This window comes from Pan paniscus, chromosome 20 (genome assembly GCF_029289425.2).
Source record: "Pan paniscus chromosome 20, NHGRI_mPanPan1-v2.0_pri, whole genome shotgun sequence".
NCBI lineage: Eukaryota > Metazoa > Chordata > Mammalia > Primates > Hominidae > Pan > Pan paniscus.
The window spans coordinates 18,960,926-18,982,654 of record NC_073269.2 but is presented as its reverse complement, the minus strand read 5'-3'; the positions used below and the strand labels follow the sequence as shown (position 1 = coordinate 18,982,654).

Here is a 21,729-nt window from a genome sequence, read left to right as displayed (position 1 = left end):
AGTATAGATTGAGCTGCTGTAACAAAAAGACCTCAAAGCTACAGTAGCTATAAAAATATAAAAGTTTATTTTTCTTAGTGGTTCTATCCATGCAGTCATTCAGGGATTCAGGTTCCTTTTCATTTCTTGCTCCACCTTCCCCTTGGGTATGACCAAAGCTGGATCATAGGCATGTGTTATGTTCCAGCTCATAGGCAAGGAAAGGATGTGGGGGAGCCCCCACCCAGACCCCGTGTTGGCATATGTCACTTCTGACCACATTCTGTTGTCAAGAACTCAGTCCATGCTGCACCTGGATGCAAGGGAGCTGAGATGGTGCCCAAATGCAGTTTTTTCTTCTTCTTCTTCTTCTTTTTTTTTTTTTTTTGCTTTTTATTAGTTTGTTTATTTTTGAGATAAGGTCTCATTCTGTTACCCAGCCTGGAGTGCAGTGGTGCAATCAGAGGTCCCTGCAGCTTCGAACTCCTGGGCTCAACCGATCCTCCCACTTCAGCCTCCCAAGTGGCTCGGACTACAGGTGTGTGCCATCATGCCCAGCTAATTGTTTTTGTTTTTGATGTTTTATTTTTGTAGTGAGGGGTCTTGCTATATTGCCCAGGCTGGTCTCAAACTCCTAGCTCTAAGTGATCCTTCCACCTTGGCCTGCCAAAGTGCTGGGATTACAGGCGTGAGCCACTGTGCTGGGGTCCAAATTCAGTTCTGTTACAGCGGAACAGATTTTGGCAGGCAGCTGCCACTCTCAATTTCATGTATTTTCCTTTGCTCCACCTTCCATCCGTGTCTTCCCCATGGGGGCCAAGCCCTTCTCTATAGGGGTCCTTCAATCCCAGCTCTGCCTGGCTGGGTGTCCTCAGGCAAGTGACTCAGCCTCTCTGAGTCCTCAGTGTCTTCATCCATCAAGAGGGCTAATCCAGGACTGGGGTGCAACCTGCATGAGCATCCCTCTGGCCTGGCTGGCAGCCCCCAGCCAGACGTGTGGTTCAGGCCAGAACCTGTGGCCTGGGGGGCCCCAGAAGGCCCAGCTCCTCAGGTGTGGGCAGGAAGTGCTTCTCATACCCAGAGTCAAGCGGGGCGGTGGCCTGGGGGTGCTGGGAGGACTCCATAACCGGCGGCGGCTCCATCTCCTCCACTTCCAGGATGGGCAAGTCCCCAAGGGGCTGGGCCTCAGGTACTTGCTGGGAAGAGATGAGCCTGTAATCCTGCCCCGGCCTCCCCGACCCACACCTCACCCCCTCCCCACTGCCCCAGGACTCCCCAGTCCCCCAGAGGGCTCCGACTAGCCGGCCCTTTGACTCACCTCCATGTGGGGCTGGCCTGAACTGCTGTTGGCAGGATCAGGAACTTTCTCCCAGACCCAGCGGGGCAGCACTTTGTGCCTTAGGTGGTAGCACCTGTTAAGACAGGAGGAGTCAGGGCAGCAGATCCAGATGGCCAGATGCCCCAGCCCAGGGTGCAGGGTTCATGAATGTGACTGCGCCCTGAGGCCTCCCTTCAAGCCCCCTGGAAGCTCAGCGAAATGCCCAGCTGCCTTCCCCACGTGGGTAGAGATGCATGTATCCGACAGCCTCACCTTCCAGAGGTGGCCAGGCTCAGGCCACACCCCAACAGGAACAAGCCCCACAAGAATAGGATGCCCGGCAGAACTTTCCACCTCAGGGTGTTATCTGGTAGGGTAGGAAAGAGATCATTCTTAATTTTTTATTTTATTTTATTTTATTTTTTATTTTTATTTTTGAGACAGAGTCTTGCCCTGTCACCCAGGCTGGAGTGCAGTGGTGCGACCTCAGCTCACTGCAACCTCTGCCTCCTGGGTTCAAGCAATTCTCTCTCAGCCTCCCAAGTAGCTGGGATTATAGCCGCACACCACCACACCCAGCTAATTTTTGTATTTTTAGTAGAGACGGGGTTTCACCACATTGGCCAGGCTGGTCTCGAACTCCTGACCTCAACTGATCCACCCGCCTCGGCCTCCCAAAGTGCTGAGATTACAGGCGTGAGCCACTGTGCCGGGCAATTCTTAATTTTTTAAAGACAGGGTCTTGCTTTGTTGCCCAGGCTGGAGTGCAGTGGTGTAATCCGTGTACTGCAGCCTCCAACTCCTGGGCTCAAGCGATCCTCGAGCCTCAGCTTCTCCAGGAGCTGGGACCGCAGGCGCATGCTACCACATCCAGCTAATTGTTTTATTTTTTGTAGAGAAGGGGGTCTCACTATGTTGCCCAGGCTGGTCTCGAACTCCTGGGCTCAAGTGATCCACCTGCCTCAGCCTCCCAGAGTGTTAGGATTACAGGGGTGAGCCACCGCACCCAGCTTCCAAGTAATGACTCCAGATGCTACCTCTCCCCCCTGTGGAGTACATCCCCTCCCTGTGGCAATCCCATCCCAACCCCCCTACCTGGTAGATGAAGCCGGAGGATGGGACCAGGAGGGCCCTGTCCAGCGATGGTAGATGCTGTCACCCACAGCTCACAGGGACCCCAAGGAAGATCAGGCAGGGTGACACTCTGTGTGTTGCCACTCACTGGAGAACACAACCAAAGATGTTGGGGAGGTGGTCAAGCCTACCACAGGGCCTTTGCATGTGCTCTTCCTGCTGTCTGCAACACTCTCTCCCAGGTATCCACATGGCTCCCTCCTCATCTCTTTTAGGTCTTTGCTCAAAGGTCACCTCTTCCGTGAGGCTTTCCTTGACCCCGCTCTATTTGAAATTGCACCCCCTTCACCACCCACCTTCCTTGATTCTCTTTTTTTTTTTTTTTTTTTGACATGGAGTCTCGCTCTGTAACACTCTGTTGCCCAGGATGGAGTGCAGTCATGTGATCTCAGCTCACTGCAACCTCTGCCTCCTGGGTTCAAGCAATTCTACTGTCTTAGCCTCCTGAGTAGCTGGGACTACAGGTGCCCGCCACCACATCTGGCTAATTTTTATATTTTTAGTAGAGACTGGGTTTCTCCATATTGGTCAGACTGGTCTCAAACTCCTGACCTCAGGTGATCTGCCCACCTCGGCCTCCCAAAGTGCTGGGATTATAGGTGTGAGCCACCTTGCCCAGCCCCTTGCTTCATTCTCTACTCAGCACTTATCACCATCTCATACACTGCTTAGATATTATTTAGTTTGTCTTTGCATGATCTTGGCTCACTGCAACCTCCACCTCCCGGATTCAAGCAATTCTAGTGCCTCAGCCACCTTCTGAGTAGCTGAACTACAGGCTGTGCCACCATGCCTGGCTAATTTTTGTATTTTTAGTAGAGATGAGGTTTCACCATGTTGGCCAGGCTGGTCTCGAACTCCTGACCTCAAGTGATCTGCCTGCCTTGGCCTCCCAAAGTGCTGGGATTACAGGCGTGACCCACCATGCCGGGCCTTCTATATATATTTTTAAAATTATATATAGGCCGGGCGCAGTGGCTCACACCTATAATCCCCGCACTTTGGGAGGCTGAGGTGGGTGGATCACGAGGTCAGGAGTTCGAGATCAGTCTGACCAACATGGTGAAACTGTCTCTACTAAAAATACAAAAATTAGCCGGGCATGGTGGCATGCGCCTGTAATCCCAGCTACTCAGGAGGCTGAGGCAGGAGAATTGCTTGAACCTGGGAGGCGGAGGTTGCAGTGAGCTGAGATCGCGCCATTGCACTCCAGCCTGGTGACAAAGCGAGACTCTGTCTCAAAAAAAAAAAAAAAAAAAAAATGGAACCATACCACGGAATTTTAACATCCTTTTATCTTTTTCACTAATAAAATATGACAAGCATCTTTCAATGTCAATAAATATAGATTGGCATCCTCAAGGATTGGCATCCTTGGCCGAATGAAAGCTCGTTACATTGATAGCCAAGAGGGAATTGAGGACACCATGTATGGTCCCTGGGCCAAAGAGGCCCACGTGGGGACAAGGGGTGGGGCTGACTGATGGGTGGGTCTTGTGGGGGCTGGGAGGACAGGTCGGCAGGCAGGGAAGCTCACCATTCATGCAGATGGAGGGGCTGGTTCCACTCTGTGCACACAAGGTGTAGTGGGTGAGGTGGCCTCGAAGCTGGTGCCTTGGGACCTCTCCCCACGCTATGGCGGGGGTCCCTGGAGGGGCATCTTGGAGTCGCCAAAGCGTTGGCCCCACTAGGGGTGCTGGGGAGGAAGGCAGTAGGTCAAGGTCGGCCTGGGTTACAGAAGCCCCCCCATCCTCCAGCCCCACTCTTACCTAATTCCTCCCTGAACCCCCAGACGGAGGGTGCAGAGGCCAAGCCTGAAGCAGAGACTGCGGTCACAGTGATTCGATAGGGGACCCCGACAGTGAAATTCCCTGAGTGACAAAGAAATAAAGACCAGTTAGAGTTGGCTCTCCTTCCCATGCTCATTTCCTAGGTGTCTTCACTGGGGTCCCCAGAAGGACACCCTGAGATAAGGATCTGACTGTAAGTCATTTATCTAGGAGGTAATCCCAGAAAACCCCAATAGGGCAGTAGGGGAGTGAAATGGGGAAGGAACAGGTTCTCACTGTGGACAACTGAGACGCAGTCCCATGGGGGACCTCTAGGGGCCAGCAGAGAGCAGGCATCGCAGAGTCAGCCCAGCTCAGGGGGACGGAGCTGGGGTATTTATCCACCAAGCCTCATTAGTCATGCTGAGGGCTGTTCCTGAGGGCTCTTAACTTCTCAATATTTCCATCTTGCTTCTCTGGCAGGCAAAATGCCTCAGTGACCAGAAAAAGCCCTTAGGCCAGGAAACAAGTGTGGGCAGCTGGGAGAGAGGCCTAAAAGCTCTGAGGTGTTCAAACAGATACGAACAGGCAACTGACAGCACCTACCATGGTAGCTGAGGGTGCTGCACTCTCTCCTCTAAACCCTATCACATCCACATAGCCTTCCCCAACTGGGAATTTTCCATAATTGGGCCTTCGCTTCTTTGGTTCATATATCCTTGTGGGTCTTGGGACTGTGTCCTAAATTTCCCACCCAACATCTTTGCAGTTCTTCCAAGTTCATTAATTAATTAATTTATTTATTTATAAAGATTTCTTGCCAGGTACGGTGGCTCATGCCTGTCATCCCAGCACTTTGGGAGGCCAAGGCAGGTGGATTGCCTGAGCTCAGTTCAAGAACAGCCTGGGCAACATGGAGAAACCCCACCTCTACAAAAAATACAAAAACTGGCTGGGCTTGGTGGCGCATGCCTGTAATACCAGCTCCTCAGGGCGCTGAGGTGGGAGGATTGCTTGAGCCATGGAGGTCAACGCTGCAGTGAGCTGAGATCATGCCACTGCACTCCAGCCTGGCTGACAGAGTGAGACTCATCTCTTAAAAAAAAAAAAAAAATGCCGGGTGCAGTGGCTCATGCCTGAAATCCCAGCACTTTGGGAGGCTGAGGAGGGCAGATCACAAGGTCAAGAGATCGAGACCATCCTGGCTAATATGGTGAAACTCCGTTCCTACTAAAAATACAAAAAAAAAAAAAAAATTAGCCGGGCGTGGTGGCGGGCGCCTGTAGTCCCAGTTGCTTGGGAGGCTGAGGCAGGAGAATGGCGTGAACCCAGGAGGCGGAGCTTGCAGTGAGCCGATATTGCACCACTGCACTCCAGCCTGAGCGACAGAGCAAGACTCCAAAAAAAAAAGGGCCAGGCATGGTGGCTCACCCCTGTCATCCCATCATTTTGGGAGGCCAATGCGAGTGGATCTCTTGAGGTCAGGAGTTTGATACCAGCCTAGCCAACATGGTGAAACCCCATCTCTACTAAAAATAAAAAAATTAGCTGGGCATGGCGGTGGGGGCCTGTGATCCCAGTTACTCCCCAGAGGCTGAGGCACGAGAATCGCTTGAACCCGGGAGGTGAAGGCTGCAGTGAGCTGAGATCACACCATTGCACTCCAGCCTGGGTGACAGAGCCAGCCTCCATCTCAAAAAAAAAAAAAAGAAAAGAAAAGAAAAGTTAGGCTGGGCACAGTGGCTCATGCCTGTAATCCCAGCACTTTGGGAGGCCAAGGCAGGCAGATCACTTGAGGTCAGGAGTTGGAAACCAGCCAAACCAACATGGTGAAACCCCGTCTCTACTTAAAAAAAAAAAAAAAAAAAAAAATTAACCGGTTGTGGTGGTATGCTCCCGTAGTCCCAGCTACTTGGGAAGCTGAGTCACGAGAATCACTTGATCCCAGGAGATGGAGGTTGCAGTGAGCTGAGATGGCACCATTGCACTCTAGCCTGGGCCACAGAGTGGAATCTTGCCTCCAAAAAGCAAAAAAAAAAAAAAGTCTTGTGTGAATTCACGCTATTTATTTATTTATTTATTTATTGAGACTGAGTCTCACTCTGTCACCCAGGCTAGAGTGCAGTGGCGCAATCTCGGCGCACTGCAACCTCCACCTCCCAGGTTCAAGCGATTCTCCTGCCTCAGCCTCCCGAGTAGCTGGGACTACAGGTGTGTGCCACCACGCCCCACTAATTTTTGTATTTTTAGTAGAGACGGGGTTTCACTATGTTGGCCAGGCTGCTGTCCAACTCCTGACCTCAGGTGATCCGCCCCTTTCGGCCTCCCAAAGTGCTGGGATTACAGGCATGAGCCACCAAGCCCGGCCATCACGCTACTTTAATCATAGCACTCGCTCTTACAAGTCCACCCATCCGTCTGCTCTAACAGCGGGGATGGAGACCCAGGTGTCCCAGGGCCTCACCTGGTAACAGAGCACTGAGGTTCCCAGGGGGAAGCCGGAGCCAGTTGAGTTTCTCCAGGGGGTCCCCATCTCGAGCCCAGTCCACTACATGCTCCAGTGGCTCCCCAGGCCCCGGTCGCCAGGTCACCAGTAGCTCCGTGCTCCCAGCGATGCTGCTGACTGCCACGCTACGGGGGGCAGAGGCTGAATCTGGAGGGTGGAGAGAAGTCTCAGCTGCCCACTCAGGAAGTCACTTCCCACCCCTCCAGGGTGCCGAGCTGAGGAAGGTCACAGTCTCTTACCCAAGCAGACCAAAGAGAGGTTGGTGAGAGGCTCCCAGCTTGTGGCGTTGACAGCGGACACCCTGGCCCACTCCGCCCCACTGGGAATTAGGGAGCAGCAGCAGGTAATTCCTTCTGGACTCAGCTCACGACCTCCAACCCAGAACCAGACTTTGTAGCTCACCTGCACACAGGGCCCTGGGGCCTGAGAGATGAAGGGAAAAAGGGTTAATGTCTCCCATTAATCACGCACATATATGTGTCTCCCTGAGGTCACCTGATAAACCACCGGTCAGTGAAGCATTTTTTGTTTGTTTGTTTGTTTGTTTTTTGAGATGGAGTCTTCATTCTGTTGCCCAGACTGGAGTGAAGTGGTGTGATCTCGGCTCACTGCAAACTTCACCTCCCGGGTTCAAGCGATGTTCCTGCCTCAGCCTCCTGAGTAGCTGGGATTACAGGCGCCCGCCATCACGCCCGGCTAATTTTTGTATTTTTAGTAGAGACGGGGTTTCACCATGTTGGCCAGGCTGGTCTCAAACTCCTGACCTCAAGTGATCTGCCTGCCTCGGCCTCCCAAAGTGCTGGGATTACAGGCGTGAGTCAGCAAACCTGGCCAGGTGCAAAATTTAAAAGGGAGTGGGGGATACCAAAAACCCAATAAGTGAGATAAATAATATTTTAATGCAGTATTGTAATAAATGAAAATTAATGCCTAAAAACCCATGACAAACAAAATATCAAGTTTTTTTTTTTTTTTGAGACAGTCTCGCTCTGTCGCCCAGGCTGGAGTGCAGTGGCGCCATCTTGGCTCACTGCAAGCTCTGCCTCCCGGGTTCACGCCATTCTCCTGCCTCAGCCTCCCCAGTACCTGGGACTACAGGCGCCCGCCACCACGTCCAGCTAATTTTTTGTATTTTTAGTAGAGACGGGGTTTCACATGTTAGCCAGGATGGTCTTGATCTCCTGACCTTGTCTCTTAAAAAAAAAATCTGCCCGTCTCGGCCTCCCAAAGCGCTGGGATTACAGGCGTGAGCCACCACGCCCAGCCATCTTTTTTTTTTTTTTTTCTTTTTGACATAAGTTCTCACTATCGTACAGGCTGAAGTGCGGTGGTGCAATCATAGCTCACTGCAGCCTCAACATCCTAGGCTCAAGTGATCCTCCCACCTCAGCCTCCCCAGTAGCTGGGACTATAGACGCATGCCACCACACCCCGCTAATTTTTTTTTTTTTTTTTTGAGACAGAGTCTCATTCTGTCACCCAGGCTGGAGTGCAGTGGCGCAATCTGAGCTCACTGCAACCTCCCCAGGTTCAGGAGATTCTCCTGCCTCAGCCTCCTAAGTAGCTGGGATTACAGGTGCCTGCTACCACGCCCGGCTAATTTTTGTATTTTTAGTAGAGATGGGGTTTCACCATCTTGGCCAGGCTTGTCTTGAACTCCTGACCTTATGATCCACCCGCCTCGGCCTCCCAAAGTGTTGGGATTACAGGCGTGAGCCACTGCACCCGGCCCCTGGTAATGTTGTATTCTCTGTATAGATGGGTAGCTTGCTATGTTGCCCAGGCTGGTCTCGAACTCCTGGCCTCAAGTGGTCCTCCTGCCTCAGACTCCCAAAGTGCTGGGATTACAGGTATGAGTCACCCACTCGGTCCAAAATATCAAGATTTTAAAGTAAAAACAGGATTTGATCCTGCACCTGTGCGACCCTACCCTGCTCACCTCCCTAATCCTGGTCTTGGTTCCAATCAAACTGTATTTCTGAAAACAGGCAGTTGGTCCTTGAACTCTAGTTTGCTGATTTAATTTTTTAAAATATCGGCCAGGCACAGTGGCTCACACCTGTAATCCCAGCACTTTGGGAGGCCGAGGTGGGCAGATCACCTGAGTTCAGGAGTTCGAGACCAGCCTGGCCAACATGGTGAAACCTCGTCTCTACTAAAAATACAAAAATTAGCCAGGTGTGGTGGTGGGCGCCTATAATCACAGCTACTCAGGAGGCTGAGGCAGGAGAATCGCTTGAACCCAGGAGGCGGAGGTTGCAGTGAGCCAAGATCGCCCCATTGCACTCCAGCCTGGGCAACAAGAGCGACACTCCATCTCAAATACATAAATAAATAAAAGATATTGGATTGTGTGGTCTAAGAAGGTAGAAGACCACACCTGTCATCGTGTTCCTTTGCTTATTTACTGAGAGCAAGGGTCAAGCAATGCCACCTGGCACATAGCAGGTGCTTCACAGATTTGAATCAGTGAGGATAATTGCACCTTGTCAGCCATTTTATAATACCTATTTTTTTTTTGGTGAGACAGAGTCTTGCTCTTGTTGCCCAGGCTGGAGTGCAGTGGCTCGAGCTCAGCTCACTGCAACCTCCACCTCCCAGGTTCAAGCGATTCTCCTGTCTCAGCCTCCTAAGTAGCTGGGATTACAGGTGCCTGCCACCAGGCCCAGCTAATTTTTGTATTTTTAGTACAGATGGGGTTTCACCATGTTGGCCAGGCTGGTCTCGAACTCCTGACCTCAAGTGATCTGCCCACCTGAGCCTCTCAAAGTGCTGGGATTACAGGCATGAGCCACCATGCCCGGCCTATTAATACCCTTTTGATACTAGCATTTAAACTCTTAGCACAGGCCAGGCGCGGTGGCTCACGCCTGTAATTCCAGCACTTTGGGAGGCCGAGGTGGGTGGATCAAGAGGTCAGGAGTTCAAGGCCATCCTGGCCAAGATGGTGAAACCCCCATCTCTACTAAAAATACAAAAATTAGCCGGGCATGGTGGGGGGGCACCCGTAATCCCAGCTACTTGGGAGGCTGAGGCAGAGAATGGCTTGAACCTGGGAGGTGGAGGTTGCAGTGAGCTGAGATGAGATCACGCTGCTGCACTCCAGCCTGGGCAACAGAGCGAGACTCCATCTCAAAATAAATAAATGAATAAATAAACTCTTAGCACACTGTGTTATATTTTCTGGAGCTGAGCTCCAGTCTCGCTGTCAGGTTTTTGCATCTGCTGCCCCTGCCCGGAATATCTGCACCCATCCTTATGGCTCAGACCTCTCGGAAGCAGCTGACATTGGTGGAGACTTGCTCCATGCCCCACGCTGTGCTGACCACTTTAGCAACCCATCCTTGAATCTTCGAAGCAACCTCAAGGGGGCAGCATGGTAAACTCTGTCTTGTTTATGTCATTGGGTTTTGTTTGTTTGTTTTTTGTTTTGGAGACAGAGTTTCACTCTTGTTGCCCAGGCTGGAGTGCAGTGGTGTGATCTCGGCTCACTGCAACCTTCACCTCCTGGGTTCAAGCGATTCTTCTGCCTCAGCCTCCAGAGTAGCTGGGATTACAGGCGCCCACCACCACTCCCCGTGAAGTTTTGTATTTTTAGTAGAGATGGGGTTTCACCATGTTGGCCAGGCTGGTCTCCAACTGCTGACCTCAAGTGATCCACCCTCCTCGGCCTCCCACAGTGCTGGGATTACAAGCGTGAGCCACTGCATCCGGCCTTATGTCATTGTTATTTAGGGGTTTCCTAACACGTGCAGAGAAATGTAACTGGTGCCTGAAGCTCACCTTCCATAGAAGCAAAGGTTCCTCTCCTCCAGGTGTCCCACAGAGGTTCCCTGATACCCACACATCTTTTGGAGCTGGCAAGGATGAGGAAACGGGGGAACAAATGAGTGGGACATGATTGGACAGACTTCTGGGGGTGGGAGGGGCGTGGATTGAGGGCAAGCCCAGATATCCTCACCAGAAGGCGGTGTCTGGAAGGACAAAATGGGGCTCCACTCGCCCCACAAATCCTCTTCTTTCTCCATCCGGCAGCGGCCATACACTTTGTAGCCAGTGGCTAGCTCCAAATCTTGGATCTCGACAGGGGCCAGGGGTATGGTCTTCAGCTCCGGTTCCAGCTGGGGGAGAGACAGGCGAGCGTGATGGGCCCAGGGCCTGAGTCAAGGATATTTGAACTTATCTTTTTTTTTTTTTTTTTTTTTTGCCTTTGTTTTTCGTTTTGAGACAGTCTCGTTCTGTGGCCCAGGCTAGAGTGCAGTGGTGTGATCTTGGCTCACTGCAACCTCTCCCTCCTGGGTTCAAGCAATTCTCCTGCCTCAGCCTCCTGAGTAGCTGGGATTACAGGCACCCACCACCACACCTGGTTAATTTTTTTTTTTTTTTTTGAGGCGGAGTCTTGCTCTGTCGCCAGGCTGGAGTGCAGTGGCACGATCTCAGCTCACTTCAACCTCTGCCTCCTGGGTTCAAGCGATTCCCCTGCCTCAGCCTCCCAAGTAGCTGGGATTACAGGCACCCACCACCATGCCCAGCTAATTTTTTGTATTTTAGTAGAGACAGAGTTTCACCATGTTGGCCAAGATGGTCTCGATCTCCTGACCTCGTGATCCGCCCGCCTCGGCCTCCCACAGTGCTGGGATTACAGGTGTGAGCCACTGAGCCCAGCCAATTTTTGTATTTTTAGTAGAGACGGGGTTTCACCATCTTGGCCAGGCTGGTCTTGAACTCCTGACCTCAGGTGATCTGCCCACCTCGGCCTCCCAGAGTGCTGGGATTAGAGCTACTGCGCCTAGCTGGTACTTGAACTTATCTGTCAGCAGAGTGAGCAACCATTTGTATTTGCCCAGGACCAAGGGGGTTTCCAGAACGTGGGCCTGTCAAAAAAATTGCCACAGTCCCGAGCAGACACAGAAAAGGTGGCCACTCTATGTGCTAGGTATAGCAGGAAGTGGTAACTTCTATTATTATCTCGTTTTACAGACGAGGGAACTGAGGCCCAGAGAGGGAAAGTGACTAGCCCAAGGTCACAGAGCTGGTGTGCTGGAGCTGAGCACTGAGGTAGTCAGATTCCAAAGTCTGCATCTCAGCCGGGTGAGGTGGCTCACGCCTGTAATCCCAACACTTTAGGAGGTGGAGGCGGGTGGATCACCTGAGGTCAGGAGTTCGAGACCAGCCTGGCCAAATAGCGAAACCCCATCTCTATTTTAAAAAATACAAAAACTTAGCTGGGCATGGTGGCACATGCCTGTAATCCCACCTACTTGGGGGGCTGAGGTGGGAGAATCGCTTGAACCTGAGAGGTGGAGGTTGCAGTGAGTTGAGATGGCACCACTGCACTCCAGCCTGGGCAACACAGCGAGACTCCGTCTCAAAAAAAAAAGGGGGCCGGGTACAGTGGCTCACGCCTGTAATTCCAGCACTTTGGGAGGCCCAGGTGGGTGGATCACCTGAGGTCAGGAGTTCAAGACCAGCCTGACCAACATGGAGAAACCCCGTCTCTACTGAAAATACAAAATGAGCCGGGCATGATGGCACATGCCTGTAATTCCAGCTACTCGGGAGGCTGAGGCAGGAGAATCGCTTGAACCCAGATGGTGGAGGTTACAGTGAGCCGAGATCATGCCATTGCACTCCAGCCTGGGCAATTAAGAGCAAAACGCCGTCTCAAAAAAAAAAAAAAAAAAAAATTCTGCATCTCAGTGTTGCTCTGAATTGCATGAATAATCACAATTCTCAACTCTTCTTCTTTTTTTTTTTTTTTTGAGACGGAGTCTTGCTCTGTTGCCAGGCTGGAGTGTGGAGAGCAGTGGCACGATCTCAGCTCACTGCAACCTCCACCTCCTGGGTTCAAGTGATTCTCTCCTGCCTTAGCCTCTGAAGTAGCTGGGACTACAGGCACCCACCAGCACGCCCAGCTACTTTTTTGTATTTTTAGTAGAGATGGGGTTTCACCATGTTGGCCAGCCTGGTCCCGAACTCCTGACCTCAGGTGATCCACTCTCCTTGGCCTCCCACAGTGCTGGGATTACAGGTGTGAGCCACTGCACCTGGTCAGATTATTTTTTAACTTCTTAGAGACGAGTCTTGCTATCCTGCCCAGGCTGGTCTCAAACTCTTGACCTCAAACAATCCTCCTGCCTCAGCCTCCCAAGGTGCTGGGATTTTAGAAATGAGCCACTGTGACCGGGTGATAGATTATTTTGGCAGGAGAAAAAAAATTTTTTTTTTTTTTTTGAGACTGAGTCTCTCACTCTGTAGCTCAGGCTGGAGCGCAGTGGCCCAATCTCAGCTCACTGCAACCTCTGCTCTCGGGTTCCAGTGATTCCCCTGCTTCAGCTTTCAGTAGCTGTCGATTACAGGCGCCCACCACCATGCCTAGGTAATTTTTGTATTTTTAGTGGAGATGGGATTTCGCCATGTTGGCCAGGCTGGTCTCGAACTCTTGACCTCAAGTGATCCATCCCCCTCAGCCTCCCAAAGTGCTGGGATTACAGGCGTGAACCACCGCGCCCGGCCATGGGAGGAGAATTTGTAGCTGAACAAGAGGCACATGCAGGCATTTTGTGTGGGATGCATACAGGCTCAGGGGCAGGCACAGAATGAGTCCTGGGCTGGGTCTCAGATTAGGAGATGTTGCCTCAGTCCCTGCCCGGAATAGGGTGGGGAGAAAAGGACCCCAGCACTCACCAGGGTCCAGGCCGCCTCCTGACATCTTCGGTAGTGGAACTGGCAGATCAGAACTTTATGAGACGGCCACGTAGGTGGGGCCCAATGGACAGTGGCCTCCAGGGGGTCATCCTCGGAAAAGTCCACGTCAGGGCCCAGCCGGGGGGCGTTTGGCTTCACTGGGGAAGGGAAACTAGGGTGTAGTGAGCCACGTCCTCCAAGAGCACCCACCCCGCATAGAGCGCCCACCCTCCTGCCACGTTACTTTGGGTTTCTAGGTTCACGAAGACGGGGGGCCAGAGAGGCTGGCCTGCCTTAGTGCCCCAGACAAGGAGTTTGTCAGACATGGTGAGCTGTTCCCGAGGAATGGCCACCCAGCTCCGTCCGGCTGCCACTGCCACAGTCTGGATTTTGTTGGAACGGCTGTGAGGAGAGAGGCGGGGATGAGATGTACACTCGGCTAGAGCCAGGGCCACTGATAACCACCCTTGTGCCAACAGAGTGGCTGCAGCCTGCTCTGCTTGGGTTCAAATCCCACCTCTGCTGCTTCAGAGCTGTGTGACCTTGAGTAAGTGACTTAACTTCTCTGTGCATCAGTTTCCTCATCTACAAAATGAGGGTAATAAAAGTAACTGCTCTTTTTCTTTTTTTTTTTTTTTAAGACAGTCACCTAGGTTGGAGTATAATGTCGTGATCTTGGCTTACTGCAACCTCTGCCTCCTGGGTTCAAGTGATCCTCCCACCTCATCCTCCCAAGTAGCTAGAATTATAGGCGTGTGCCACCACACCTGGCCAATTTTTTTGTATTTTTAGTAGCGATGGGGTTTCACCATGTTGGCTAGGCTGGTCTCGAACTCCTGACCTCAAGTGATGCACACACCTCGGCCTCCCAAATTGCTAAGATTACAGGCATGAGCCACCATACCTGGTCGTAACTGCTCTTTTCTCTCTCTCTTTTTCTTTCTTTCCTTCCCTTCCTCTCCCTCTCCCTTCTTTCCTCCCTCCCTCCCTTCCTTCCTTTCTCTCTCTTTTTTTTTTTTTGAGACAGATTTTTGCTCTTGTTGCCCAGCTTGGAGTGCAATGGTGCGATCTTGGCTCACCGCAACCTCTGCCTCCCAGGTTCAAGCGATTCTCCTGCCTCAGCCTCCCTAGTGGATGGAATTACAGGCATGCGCCACCACTCCCGGCTAATTTTGTACTTTTAGTAGAGACAGGGTTTCTCCATGTTGGTCAGGCTGGTCTCGAACTCCCGACCTCAGGTGATCCGCCTGTCTCAGCCTCCCAAAGTACTGGAATTACAGGCGTGAGCCACTGCGCCCGGCCCTTTCCTTTCTCTCTCTTTTTTTTTTTTTTTTAGAGACACGCCCTCACTCTGTAACTGGAGCAGTGCGATCATAGATCACTGCAACCTTGAACTCCTAGGCTCAAGCAATCCTCCTGCCTCAGCCTCCAGAGTAGCTGGGATAACAGGTGTGCATCACAACGTTCAGCTAATTTTTAAATTTTTTGTAGAAATGGGGTCTTGCTATGTTGCCCAGGCTGGTCTCCTCTAACTCTTGGCCTCAAGCAGTCACATACTGAGACCCCCATCTCTACAAAAAATGTTTTAAAAATTAGCCAGGGGTAGTGGCGCGCACTTGTGGTTCCAACTACTTGAGAGGCTGGGGTGGGAGGATCGATTGAGCCCAGGAGGTTGAGTTGCAGTCATGCCACTGCACTCTAGCCTGGGTGACAGGGTAAGACCCTGTCTCAAAAACAGCAACAAAAGCACCATATATAGAAAGAGAGAGACAGGCCAGGTGCAGTGGCTCATGCCTGTAATCCTAGCACTTTGGGAGCCCAAGGCAGGTGGATCACGAAGTCAAGAGATCGAGACCATCCTGGCCAACACGGTGAAACCCCCGTCTCTACTAAAAATACAAAAATTAGCTGGACGTGGTGGCACGTGCCTGTAATCCCAGCTACTCGGGAGGCTGAGGCAGGAGAATCGCTTGAACCAGGGAGTTGGAGGTTGCAGTGAGCCGAGATCGCACCACTGCACTCCAGCCTGGCAACAGAGCAAGACTCCATCTCAAAAAAAAAAAAAAAGAGAGAGAGAGAGAGCGAGAGGGTCTCACTCTGTTGGCCAGACTGGTCTCGAACTCCTGGCCTCAAGCAATCCCCCGCACCATCCCCCTTGGCCTCCCAGTGTTGGGATTACAGGTGCAGGGACATCACGCCCAGCCTGAGGAGACATTTGAATAAAGGCCTGAAGGAGATGAGGACAGAACCATGCAGTAGCTAGAAGAACAGCATTCCAGGAAGAGGAAACACAGGGTGCAAAGACCTGGAGGCCAAACTGTGCCTGGTGTGTTTGACAAATAGTAAGAAGGGGCCAGGCGTGGTGGCTCACGCCTGTAATCCCAGCACTTTGGGAGGCCGAGGCAGGCGGATCACTTGAAGCCAGGAGTTGGAGACCAGCCTGGACAACATCGTGAAACCCCGTCTCTACTAAAAATACAAAAATTAGCCGTGTGTCCTGGCAGACGCCTGTAGTCCCAGCTACTTGGGAGGCAGGAGAATCACTGGAACCCGTGAGATGGAGGTTGCAGTGAGCTGAGATTGCGCCACTGCTCTCCAGCCTGGGCAACAGAGTGAGACTCTGCCTCAAAAAAAAAAAAAAAAAAAAGTAAAAATAAATATATAAATAAGGAAATGAAATCAGTTTGTCCAACGGACGTGTCTTCCCAATGCAGCACTGTTCACAACAGCCAATATATGGAATGTGTCCATCACCAGATGTATGGATCAAGAATATGTGGGGCTGGGCACGGTGGCTCATGCCTGTAATCCCAGCACTTTGGGAGGCCAAGGCAGGCAGAGTTCGGGTCAGGAGTTCGAGACCAGCCTGACGAACATGGCGAAACCCCGTCTCTATTAAAAATACAAAAATTAGCCGGGTGTGATGGCGCATGCCTGTCATCCCAGCTACTCAGGAGGCTAAAGCAGGAGAATCGCTTGAACCCTGGAGGCAGAGGTTGCAGTGAGCTGAGATCATGCCATTGCACTCCAGCCTGAGCGACAGAGCGAGACTTTGTCTCAAAAAAAAAAAAAAATGTGGTATACATACACGATGGAATACTATTCAACCTTAAAAAAGAAGAAAATACACTGTGCGTGGTGGCTCACGCCTGTAATCCCAGCACTTTGGGAGGCCGAGGTGGGTGGATCACTTGAGATCAAGAGTTTGAGATCAGCCTGGCCAACATGGTGAAACTCAGCTCTACTAAAAATACAAAAATTAGCCAGATGTGGAGATGCGCACCTATAATCTCAGCTACTCGGGAGGCTGAGGCAGGAGAATTGCTTGGACCAGGGAGGCAGAGGTTGCAGTGAGCTGAGATCGCGCCACTGCACTCCAGCCTGGGTGACAGAGCCAGATTCTGTCTCAAAAAAAAAAAAAAAAAAAAAAGGAAATCCTGTCATTTGTAACAACGTGGATGGAAATGGAGAACATTATGTTGCGTGAAAGAAGACACGGAAAGACAAACACCACATGTTTTCACTGATACGTGGAATCTAAAACATCTAACTCCTCCTAGAGGCAGAGTAAACTGGTGACTACAGAGGCTAGGGGGAGAAGATGGCCAAAGAGTACAAAATCTCAGGCTGGGCATAGTAGCACCTGTAATTCCATTATTTTGGGAGGGCAAGATGGGAGGATCGCTTGAGCTCAGGAGTTCGAGACTACCCTAGGCAACAGAGCAAGACTCTGTCTCTACCAAAAAAATTATTTATTTATTTACTTTTAAAATTATTCTTACTTTTTTCCCTCCTCTTCCTCTTCTTCTTCTTCTTATTCTTTCTTTCTTTTTTTTTTTTTAATAGAGACGGGTCTCACTATGTTGCCCAGACTGGTCTCCAACTCCTGGGCTCAAGCCATCCTCCTGCCTCGGCCTCCCAAAGTGCTGGGATTACAGACGTGAGCTACCACTACAAAAAATTTTTAAAAATTAGCTGGTCATGGTGACACATTCCTGTAATTCCAACTACTGGGAAGGCCGAGGAGGGAAAATGGCTGGAGCCCAGGAGTTTGAGGTTGCAGTGAGCTATGATCGCACCACTGCACTCTAGCCTGGGTGACAGAGCAAGACCTCTTCTCAAAATAAATAAAATCAATACATAAATCAATAAAACTAAAATAAAAATAGAAAAGATGCAGCTTCTCTGACTCCTCCTCCCTGTACCAATTAAAACTAGGCCCCCCGCCAGGCTCAGTGGCTTCGCCTGTAATCCCAGCACTTTGGGAGGCCCAGGTGGGTGGATCACCTGAGGTCGGGAGTTCGAGACCAGCCAGACCAACATGGAGAAACCCCATCTCTACTAAAAATACAAAATTAGCCATGCGTGGTGGCGTGTGCCTGTAATCCCAACTACTCGGGAGGCTGAGGCAGGAGAATTGCTGGAACCCGGGAGGCGGAGGTTGCAGTGAGCCGAGATCGCGCCATTGCACTCCAGCCTGGGCAACAAGAGCGAAACTCCATCTCAAATAAAAAAAAACTAGGCCCCCTTCTGGAGGTGAATGGTAACCGGGATAGCACCATGGGAATGTACTTAATGCCACTGAACTGGACACTTAAAAATGGTTAAGATCGTAGATTTTGGCCAGGCACAGTGACTCACGCCTGTAGTCCCAGCACTTTGGGAGGACGAGGGAGGTGGATCTCTTGAGGCCAGGAGTTCGAAAGCAGTCTGGGCAACATGGTAAAACCCTGTGTCTACTAAAAATATATATTTAAAAAATGAGCTGGGCATGGTGTTGCATGCCTGTAGTCCCAGCTACTTGGGAGGCTGAGGTGGGAGGATCACCTGAGCCTGAGAAGTCGCTGCAGTGAGCTGACTGCCCCACTGCACTCCAGCCTGGGCGACAGGAGTAAGACCCTGTTTCCAAAACAAATTTTTAAAAATATCGTAAGTTTTATGTTGTATGAATTTTTTTTTTTTTTTTTTTGAGACGGAGTCTCGCTCTGTCGCCCAGGCTGGAGTGCAGTGGCGCGATCTCGGCTCACTGCAAGCTCTGCCTCCTGGGTTCACGCCACTCTCCTGCCTCAGCCTCCCGAGTAGCTGGGACTACAGGCGCCAGCCACCACGCCCAGCTAATTTTTTTGTATTTTTAGTAGAGACGGGGTTTCACCGTGTTAGCCAGGATGGTCTTGATCTCCTGACCTCATGATCCACCCGCCTCGGCCTCCCAAAGTGCTAGGATTACAGGCTTGAGCCACCGCGCCCGGCCTTTTTTTTTTTTAGACAGAGTCTTGCTCTGTCACCCAGGCTGGAGTACAGTGGCACGATCTTGGCTCACTCCAACCTCTGCCTCCCGAGTTCCAGCGATTCTCCTGCCTCAGACTCCCGAATAGCTGGGGCTACAGGCATGTGCCACCACGCCTGGCTAATTTTTGTATTTTTAGTAGAGGCAGAGTTTCACCATGTTGGCCAGGCTGGTCTCCAACTCCTGACCTCAGGTGATCTGCCTGTCTCGGCCTCCCAAAGTGCTGGGATTACAGGCGTGAGCCACCGTGCAGGGCCTGTTGTGTGTATTTTAACCATTAATATTAAAAAGAAAAAAAAATCCAGGACCTCTGTCTCCCATTCTTATCTTTCATTGACTCTTTTCCTCTTCCCTCACTTAGCCCAATTTGAAATTATGAGTTTCCAGGTATGATTCATCATGAAGAAACACATGGAGTCCTTGGACTGTGGGCAGGGCTTTCTGTCTACCTCTTTCACTGCAGCATCCCCAGCACCACACTGAATAATCTTTTAACATGCTCAGAGAGGTTAAGTGACTTGCCTAATGTCACACAGCAATAAAAACCAGGTTCACATTATGAAGCAACTTTCTCCTTGCCAAGCACCTAACTCTTTGAATCCTCAGACTTAACCTTCGGAGGCAGGTTCTGTTATTATTTCCCTTTTTTATTTTTTATTTTTATTTTTATGTTTTTGAGATGGAGTCTCGCTCTGTCGGCCAGGCTGGAGTGCAGTGGTGCAATCTCAGCTCACTGCAACCTCCGCTTCCTGGGTTCAAGCAATTCTCCTGCCTCAGCCTCCTGAGTAACTGGGATTACAGGTATGCACCACCACATCGGCTAATCTTTGTATTTTTAGTGGAGACAGGGTTTCACCATGTTGGTCAGGCTGGTCTTGAACTCCTGACCTCGTGATCTGCCCGCCTCGGCCTCCCAAAGTGCTGAGATTATAGGCGTGAGCCACCACGCCAGCTATTTTTTATTTTTTTTTAATTTTTTTGAGACAGAGTCTCACTCTGTCACCCAGGCTGGAGTGCAGTGGCACGATCTTAGCTCACCGCAACCTCTGCCTTCTGGGTTCAAGTCATCCTCCCACCTCAGCCTCCTGAGTAGCTGGAATTACTACAGCTGGTCTTGAACTCCTGACCTCAAGTAATCTGCCCACCTCGGCCTCTCAAAGTGCTGGGATTATAGGTGTGAACCACTGCGCCTGGCCTATTTCCCTTTATTTATATTATATTTTATATTTTTAAGAGACAGGCTCTCGGCCAGGCACGGTGGCTCACGCCTGTAATCCCAGAACTTTGGGAGGCTGAGGCGGGTGGATCACCTGAGGTCAGGAGTTCAAGACCAGCCTGGCCAACATGGTGAAACCTCCCCCCTCTACTAAAAATACAAAAATTAGCCAGGCATGGTGGCACATGCCTGTAATCCCAGCTACTCTGGAGGCTGAGGCAGGAGAATCGCTTGAACCCAGGAGGTGGAGGTTGCAGTGAGCCGAGACCACACCATTGCATTCCAGCCTGGGCAACAAGAGTGAAACTCCGTTTCAAAAAAAAAAAAAAAAGTGACGGGCTCTCTAAAACTCTGAACTCCTCCTGGGCTCAAGCGATCCTCCCGCCTCGGCCTCCCAAAATGCTGGGATGACAGGTGCAAACCACCTCTCCTGGCCCTATGATTGCTATTTAATAGAGAAATGAAAAGGAGACTCAAAGAGGGAAAGTGACTTGCCCAGGGTGACACAGCAAAGAAACGAGGGAAGCTAGAATTGAAGGAGTGGAGGAGTATTGGGGGAGGGGGGCAGACTCCTGGGACTTTCTTTTCTTTTCTTTTCTTTTCTTTTTGAGACCGAGTCTCCCTCTGTCCCCCAGGCTGGAGTGCAGTGGCGAGATCTGGGCTTACTGCAACCTCCGCCTCCCGGGTTCAAGCGATTCTCCTGTCTCAGCCTCCTGAGTATCAGGGACTACAGGCGCGCGTCACCACCCCTGGGTAATTTTTTTTTTTTTTTTTTTTTTTTTTTTTTTTTTTGTATTTTTAGTATAGACAGGGTTTCACCATGTTGGCCAGGCTTGACTCCTGGAACCTTTCAACCAAAGCAGCCTGGGGCCTGAGCGGCCACCTCCAAAGCCTGTTTCCCCACGTCACCTCCCTGTACTCACTACTTTTGGCTCTGGAGGTGTAACTCGGAGGGGGCTCCCAGGTCCCCAAGAGGCTCCCACGAGCAGTTCAAGTCGCCCAAGGGTCCAACTCCGTAGCACTGCAGTGGCCCGGCGCTGCCTGGAGAGGGAGTCAGAGGGTCTCAGGAAAGGGGGTCGAATCCCCCCCTTCCGCCTGCACACCCCAGAACTTGGACTTCTGACAATTGCAAGGTGGGGGGGCTTAGGGAAATGAGCAGCAGGAAGGGAGGCGCTAGGCACCCCTGCCCGGGCTCCGTGCAAACCCCCCCTTTCCCTGTGCTCGCCACATCCTGTTAACCACCCAGAGAGCTCCCCCACCCCGCCCCGGGGCTCCGGTTCGACCTCGCTGCCGCCCATTCCCCAGTGTCGCCGGGTCCCTGCCCCGGGAGGAGCCGAGTGGCGCCTGCACCTCTACCGTTCGCTCTGCATACGCGTGGCTTATCCTGGAGCACTGGCGCCTTCGCGGGGAGCGCAGCGGCAGCGCCCGGGACACGAGCTCCCTCCAGTACTCACCCTGGGGACGCGTCCGCTGGAAAAGCACCCACAACAGAGTCAGCAGCGCCAGCTTGGGCAGCGGCCACGGCCAGAAAGGGGCGCCCCTGCCTCCCCGCATGGCGTCCCTCGGGAGCCCCGAGTCGGGCCCAGCCTTGCCGGGTCCGCGCGGCCGCGCTGCTCCTCTTCCAGCTCTGGGTACAGCGCCCGAGGCGGCAACGGGAAGCCGAGCCACCCCTGCAGGCCGCCTCCGCACCTTTTGCTCCGGGTCCCCGCCCCTTCCCCGCGACGGAAAGTCCCCGGCTGGGGCTGCTTGAGGGGGAGTGGGGAGGCGGCCTGGGCGTCTGGGGGTGGGGGCCTCCGAGGGGTGGTACCGCGTACCGCGCATCCCTGAAACCTG

The 21,729-nt window shown here is 51.8% G+C and overlaps 1 protein-coding gene across 3 annotated transcripts; it reads right to left on the bottom strand.

Moving 5' to 3' along the window:
- Window positions 1-39: 39 nt before the first annotated feature.
- On the bottom strand, window positions 40-21,706 carry IL27RA (interleukin 27 receptor subunit alpha). 3 transcript variants are annotated; one of them, XM_055103907.2, is made up of 14 exons: window positions 21,351-21,706; window positions 20,820-20,937; window positions 13,638-13,795; window positions 13,394-13,551; window positions 10,668-10,827; window positions 10,490-10,563; window positions 6,946-7,129; window positions 6,665-6,853; window positions 4,201-4,302; window positions 3,969-4,127; window positions 2,393-2,518; window positions 1,571-1,664; window positions 1,298-1,391; window positions 40-1,175 (listed from the first exon to the last, which is right to left on the bottom strand). In XM_055103907.2, exons 1-14 carry the CDS (start codon window positions 21,448-21,450, stop codon window positions 981-983), a joined length of 1,911 nt encoding a protein of 636 aa, XP_054959882.2. In that variant the 5' UTR covers window positions 21,451-21,706; the 3' UTR covers window positions 40-980. The 3 variants fall into 3 exon arrangements, with proteins under 3 accessions (XP_054959882.2, XP_054959883.2, XP_054959884.2); XM_055103908.2 differs by lacking the exon at window positions 21,351-21,706 and adding an exon at window positions 17,176-17,344 and having other exon boundaries at window positions 20,820-20,938; XM_055103909.2 differs by lacking the exons at window positions 13,638-13,795; window positions 21,351-21,706.
- Between the last annotated feature and the right edge of the window lie 23 nt (window positions 21,707-21,729).

Bases quoted from the DNA above. Each gene is read 5' to 3' on its own strand.
- IL27RA (XM_055103907.2), bottom strand. From the start codon at position 21,450: ATGCGGGGAGGCAGGGGCGCCCCTTTCTGGCCGTGGCCGCTGCCCAAG. The intron at 1,392-1,570 runs GTGAGGCTGTCG...CTGTCTTAACAG, and splicing joins AGCCTGGCCACCTCTGGAAG to GTGCTACCACCTAAGGCACA. The intron at 1,176-1,297 runs GTGAGTCAAAGG...ATCTCTTCCCAG, and splicing joins CAGGCCAGCCCCACATGGAG to CAAGTACCTGAGGCCCAGCC.